Source organism: Carex rostrata, chromosome 3 (genome assembly GCF_964058835.1).
Source record: "Carex rostrata chromosome 3, lpCarRost1.2, whole genome shotgun sequence".
Classification (NCBI taxonomy): Eukaryota; Viridiplantae; Streptophyta; class Magnoliopsida; order Poales; family Cyperaceae; genus Carex; species Carex rostrata.
In genome coordinates, this window is record NC_135920.1 from 4999162 (window position 1) to 5006152 (window position 6991).

Genomic DNA, 6991 nt, shown 5'->3' on the forward strand with positions numbered 1-6991 from the left:
GTCAAAAAAAAAGGGGGACCGAAATAACATCTCGGTTCTTATGGTTTTTGTAAAAAACAAGCAATCAAGTTGGTTTGGTAAAATTTATTTTTTTATTTATGGTTTCTAAAAAAAATTCTAGCGGAGAGAAGAGAAATTAAGATGTATATATAAATTTGGCGGTTTTGTTTACTCCGATTAGTAATGTAGCGAAGGTGAACTCTCTCACATATCTTCGTCCATTTTTTTCTCGGACGTTTTCGTTGTGCAATTGTTTGGAAAGTACAATCTTAAAAAAATTAAACCAGCTCTTTATTAAGGAATATAATAATTTAGCTCACAATTACATTACATGTAGGGATGAAAACCGGTCAAATATTATCCAATCTAATCCAAATCAGTATTTAAAAATTAGATATAGATATATGATATCTCAATATCTATACGAATAGTGATACGGATATAATTTTATATTTTAATTAATCGTATCTGAATGATAAATATATACCATATAGTTTAGAATATATTATAAAAATATTTACGGATATTTGATATCTGTATATATCCATCTAATATCCGTCAAATATTCGATCTGCATCTGTATTTACAAATATTCATGTAGGATTTTTTTTAAATAGAACCAACTTTAATTATTTTAATAGAACAAGCATGACGGAGTTGATTTTTATAAAAAAAAAAAAAGCTCTACCAATTCTAAAGATCAATAGAAGGAGAAATAAATAGAAATAATCAATGTAGACTTCTTAGAATAAAATTTAAATTTTCTCTCAACCGATCTCTCACTGCTTTTTTAAAAATCAAATCAATCTTGCTTGTTTTATTAAAATAATTAAAATTAATTCTATTTTAAAAAAAATCCTCATATAGTTTACTATTATTCGATCCGTATCCGAAACCCGATACGTTTCCACCCCTGTTATTCACATGTGGGATAAAAAAAAAAAATCTAGTGTCATGGATAGGCTGGACTGGCCCATCCCTGTCCGGCTGTCCCGGTCTCTGCTTGTAAATATCACAATATATATAATGAAAACATTAAAGTCTCGTTTGGCGCATTTGACCCAAACATCTAGTGTCATTGAATTGAGAGAGCTGGCCGCAACATACTGACCAGTGACCACAAGATACCATACTGGTCCATACCAGCAATGAAAACTCAGGCGGTTGGGTTGCAGTTGTGCCCGTTTAGTAGCCATTTATGCAGTCAGGTGTACTGTCGCTATCCATTATCCGTTGTCAGGCAAGCATTTTTGTGCAACATTTATTGAGTAGAACTAGGGTGTTCTTAAGTTCATCAAGTTTCTTGGTGAATCTGTTAAATCGGCTTTAAATGATGAATCTGAATTGTTTGAAATCCGCCTATCTTACGAGTGATGCGTCTATATGTGAAAATTTTAAACATTCGAATTAATTTAGTATAAAGTCAAGTGTTCAAAAAATAAATGCATAAAATTTAATTTATTAACCTTTTAATTTTGACCGATTGACTTTATACTAAATTAATTCGAACGTTTAAAAATTTTACATGTAGATGCATCACTTGTAAAATAGGCAGATTTCAACGATTAAAGATGGTTTTATTTACTTTTTCATGTGGTTTCTGGTAAGATGAAAATCCAAAAGACTACACGCAAAAAAAAAAAAAAAAAAAAATCCAAAAGACATGTTATTCTTCTATGTAAGTTGTTTAAATTTTTTGTATTATTATAGAGGAGGCTAATATACATAAAATAAAAAATTAGTAAAATTTCTATCTATTTGATAACAAATTTTGAAAATTACGGGGTTTACTTAGCCTTCATTATAGTACTTCCGCCTTTGAGCCGGCGCTAAGAATTCATATTTATTTATTTTGAAGTTTAAATAGTTGATTTGAACTATTAAATATGATTTCTATATGAAAATGTAATTTGAGAACAAATTTTATATTTTTCAAAATTTGTTTAATAATTTTATAAACAAGTAGAAAATCAATGCTTTCAGATAGTCCAGAGAACTTAAAATCAAGTGATTTTCTACATATCTGAAAGAACAATAAGCAAATTTTAAAAAATGTAAAATTTTGACCAATATTTTATCATTAAATAATCTAAGAGTATACAAATATTTTATAATATTTTCTTATTTCGGACGAAAATATAATAAATTATTTTACTAAGTTCGTATATTTTATTATTTCAGAATATATATATATCCGTATATTATCCTCATGTGTTAGCAACTTAGCATATTATGAAGTGGACAATTGCATGTATATTGAAAACCACATATTTAAAAATATATACATTCTAATTTCAGAAATAAGTTAGTTTTTTCCTCTTCACAACGTGACATTTTTCAACTATATGGGTGAATTTTCTTTTGTACTTCATATTATCAATTATCAACAGTTTTTTTAAAAACTAAGTTTTGGATTGCAACTACTAATATTTATATATCCAAGTTGGTCTAGTAATTAGTTGTTCTTATTTGTTCTTTACTAGTGCAAGGAGCGTCACAAGTCAGAACCACCTATTCTCATTAAAAACTTAAAATTCAAAATTTCAAATGCAAACTAGTAGTGTTGAACTTCTTCCATGTCATGCATGCATATGAAACTTTTATGATTTCTTAAGTTAATTCATACCATACAATATCAAAAGTTTCAATATGAAAAGGCTGTCAATTGTTTTCAATACTTATTACAACTGTTACTTTGTTGTTGAAAATAGCATCCAAAGCAGTGGAAAAGGCACAGAGAAAGAAAGAGGATCAAATTGCAAAATTTACCCAAGGTTATGCTAGCTAAGCGTACCCACACATTATATCTCCAACATAATTCATACTGGTAAATGCAACAATGATGAAGCTACAACGAAGTTAGAAAGTTCAAAGCATTAATACATGTGCTACACACCAACTCCGTTTTAAGATTTTTCAGTGAAAAAGTATTAGAATTCTTTCAAAATGTTAGGTGATAAGTAATCCGTCAAAAGAAAAGGAAAGAGAGGTTAGGAGCACGGTATAATTTGAAGAGAGGGCGAAGTTGTCTAATTATTTTTTTGTTAATATTAATCTTTATTTTTAGCAATTATAAAAATTATACCCATATTAATAATATGTGTGAGTTTAGATGGGGATATAACTAATTTTGAAATGTTGATGGGATATATCTAATTGAAGAAGTTATGACAGATATTTATCTAATTTTTTCTCAAAAAAATTAACCGAATATTAAACCTGCAATCTTAAACACATCAGACATTATCTTGATCAGTAGACCAAAAATAATTATTTTTTAATTAATTAATAATTAGTGCTCTCATAAAAATAAATTAATTATAAGTAATAAAGGAGAGTCAGAGCACGTTTCACGTTCTTGATGGAAAATAATATTATTTCAATGCAAGTTGCATTACAAAAGCCAAATATGCTTTTGTTAAATAAACTCAATTATTGATATCTTTTGTTAATGTATTTTCTTTTTGACCTAATATAATGTGCTGTCTCAAGGCGATTGGATAACAAGAGGTTTTTTCTTCTCCATCATAATTTTTTTGACCTAATGTAATGTGCTGTCGCAGATGGATAGCTCAATCTAATGGGGTATCATTTTTTAAGTTTACTATTAATAGGCACGACTATTGACTTGACTGAAACTAATACTATTCAATATTCATAAGAAAATAAATACTATTTTTTTTCCTTCTCGCTTGAGCGTTTTTAGTAATCAATTAGTTAGTGTGAAAATTCGAATACGGATCTGGATTCCGGCGGATAATATTCAATCTGTTTGAACCACTAACTATTTGTCAATTGATTGGAATTTTTCCATCTCATTGTTTTAACATCTTAGAGCATCTATATTCCTGAAACTATAGAGTTTCTAATTTGATGTGACAGTTTATAATTCAGTTTCAGAGATGTGAGGGAATTTCTTATTTAGAAACTATGCAGAAAAGTTTCTTATTAATAAACTGTTTATAAATTCTATGCTAGCTAAATAATTGGTTGAAATTATTTCTCCTTTCTAATTTGTTGTGGCGTGGCTTAATAGAAACTCTAAAATTAATTTTAGAAATGTGAGAGTTAGAAACCTCACTTTTTAAAAAATGGTTAACAATTATTTAGAAACTCAGTTAAGTTTTAGAGATGTAAATGCTCTAATAGTGTTAATGATAGAGATCAAATGATTCAAATATTTGCGCATAGTTATAATTTCCTTTTTCAAGCAAATTATAAAATTACGAGTTGATACAATCATGTCATTTTTATGCGCTTTTAATATTTGTGACATTCCAACTTCGTTTTCAAGCCACAAAAAGACTAAAAGCAAATGTAAATGAAAAATCACAAAATTTTACATCTCGCTTATTTTTCTATGAAATAGATATAAAGGCTCGTGAAAACACAAAATCTAAAGACATTTGATTATCAACGTTGCAATTCTTCAGGTACATGAAAAATCCTGTGTGTGTTAAATTGGTACCTATAATTTGGGGTGGAAGGAGATGCAGGGAAAGGATGCTAATATATATTACAATTTTGCATTTTTATCCTTTTAAAATTTTAATGTTTGTAAAAATTATTAATAATAATCTTTTTCATAAAATAAAATTATATGACGAGATCAAGTCTACCAACTACTTAATATCCACAAGAAATTTTTTCATTCAGAATTAAAACTTACAATCTCTTACGCAAAGAGCATTGCCGCCTTTACCGCTAGACCAAAGGGTGCTTCTCAGATTATATGACAGTTATTCAACAAGCCCTCACAATCTCAGTTCCATGATTCCACCACCCCTACATATAACACTACAAATACAATTCACAAACATCTTCCCTAATTTTTTTCTCTGTATTCAGGTTTAATGAATTGCCTAAAAAATGTAAATACAAAGTAGATAGAATTTTCTTTTTATCTTAAACCTCTTGCTGTCTTTAAAACAAGTCACATAGGATACAATATAACACAGTGAGTCTCTTAATCCTACACACCTCATCAATTAAGAACAAAAAATATTACATGCCAAAAGAATACTGGAAATATCAGCACAATTCAGCCTCAATCAACATTATAGGAGTTAGACAATCCATTATCGGTATCGGACACATAAACTCTAATGATAATACATTTTTAACTAAACTAGTCCTACTGGTTACATTCTGAGCTCATGCTCAGGCCAGATTTGACTGCTTGTGGGGCCAGTCCGAGCCACGGCTGAGTCTCCCCTTGCTTCTGCAAAGAAGGCTTTTCAGGTGAAGTGGATACTTGGTATGGCGCCCTAGCATTAAGCCTGGAGAGAACAGTGAGAAAATTATTAGTATATATATATCATATAACCAAAGTGATAAGAGTAAATTTAAAGAAAATTTTCTAAATATAATTCAAGAGATGAAGTCTTACCGATCCTTTCTCTTCTCAAGAAATCTGTGGAGTGATGCCTTCCTAGCAATGGGTAAATCTACAATATAGGAAACAAAGCACTTAGTACATATAACAAATTTCAGATGCCGTAAAAAAGCATGTAAATGAATGTCTGAATTATGCTTATTTTTAAAGAACTAATTACCAGGAACTGTGGGGCGAGCAGGCCTTTGCACTGGCACAGGAGCAGGAACAGGAACAGGTGGCGGAGTATTATTGGTCGGCTCAGCTTGAGAAGTAGCAGTACCTTTGTTAACTATGTTCATCAAGTCTTTTGCCTTTTCAGCCGGGAAATTGTCAAAAACTAAAACTTTGCCCCCGTAAAATATTGTCAGCTGATTCGTGCCTGGCTCACTGAAAAATATACAATATAAAAATATTATTAAACCTAAATACGTTGAAAGGCAGAAAAAGGTTATGTTGACATCCCAAGTAGTTCCTAAAATATTTTAACAAATTACTGGATTTTCAACAAGGTATATAATTAAAAGAGCTCATCTTTTGCAGAGGGGTTCCTTAGTTCCTATTTCAGATCATGAATTAAATTTGGATTTTCCATCTTTTTTGTTCAAATTAGAAAAATCAGAGTTACATAATTTTCTACTTCTGTACTCTCCTTTTGTCCTTTTTGCACAGAGGTCCCTATTTCAGGTCACCCCATAAATTTGTTATTTCATCAGTTGATTTGTTCATATTATAGTAAAACAAGTTACATAAGTTTCTGCTTTGGTACTCTGGAAAGGGTTTTATTCGTTTATTGTAGTATGTACAAGTGAGGCCAGATATTGTACTTTTATTTTTTTGAGGAGACATATATTGTACTTTTGTAATCAAGAGAAGTGCAATAATTTTCTGTCTCCAACTAACTAAAGCCTCAGACCGAGAAAAAAATCAAAAAATTTGCACAAGTCGCATGTACTTACATGGATTTGGATAAAGGGTGGGATGAACCAAAACCTGTTTCTTGGGGAAACAGATCCATGGCGCTTTTCTCCTTTGTCTTTGTCTCCATCTCTCCTGGCACGGCCATCCCCGGCAATAAGCCCATAGTATTTGGTTTCTGTGCTGCCTCAGCCTCACCTAAAATCCACAAACCCTTTCAAGTCATATTTCAGAGCAAAGTTTCATGGCAACTAAAAGTGGAAAATTTCCAATTTTTCCCTAAAAAATATACAAAAATAGCTAAAAATTAATTTTTTTGCAGAGGCTCGCACCTTTGGAGTTCTCTAGCGAGCGAGAAGTGATCCCTAGCCCCAAATCAGCTACGCCCCCTTTCTGTTTGATGTAATTGCTCAAAAGATTGCACGCAACAGCGAAGCTTGATTTCTCTCCCGATCTAGCCGCCATTTCTCACCTTTTTGAGCCCAAAACTAAAATTCACGACTCAAATCGATCTCTCAGCGCTCAACGTTCTAACAATTCGAGTGGATTACGCGCAATTTCTCTCCTTTATTCAACGTCGTTTTATTCCCCTCTTTCCTTTGCTCTTACTCTTACTTGTCCGCTAAAGGCTTCTGGCTGAGTTTTTTATATTTGTTCCAGTTCGGCTGTTCCCGTCTCTTCATTCGTTTCTATTCAAGC

The 6991-nt window shown here is 31.1% G+C and overlaps 1 protein-coding gene across 1 annotated transcript; it reads right to left on the minus strand.

Annotated features, from left to right (window-relative positions):
* Nucleotides 1-4885: 4885 nt before the first annotated feature.
* LOC144551056 (protein TIFY 10a-like) lies at nt 4886-6991 on the minus strand. The gene is made up of 5 exons (XM_078298855.1): nt 6625-6991; nt 6334-6490; nt 5556-5764; nt 5390-5447; nt 4886-5279 (listed from the first exon to the last, which is right to left on the minus strand). The coding sequence occupies exons 1-5, from the start codon at nt 6755-6757 to the stop codon at nt 5135-5137; spliced, it is 702 nt and encodes a 233-aa protein (XP_078154981.1). The 5' UTR covers nt 6758-6991; the 3' UTR covers nt 4886-5134.

What these genes read in the sequence shown, in the direction of transcription:
- LOC144551056 (XM_078298855.1), bottom strand. Translation starts at nt 6,757, where the DNA reads ATGGCGGCTAGATCGGGAGAGAAATCAAGCTTCGCTGTTGCGTGCAAT. An exon ending in TGCTCGCCCCACAGTTCCTG is followed by an intron (nt 5,448 to 5,555) that starts GTAATTAGTTCT and finishes CCTATATTGTAG; the next exon opens with ATTTACCCATTGCTAGGAAG. An exon ending in CTTGAGAAGAGAAAGGATCG is followed by an intron (nt 5,280 to 5,389) that starts GTAAGACTTCAT and finishes TGTTCTCTCCAG; the next exon opens with GCTTAATGCTAGGGCGCCAT.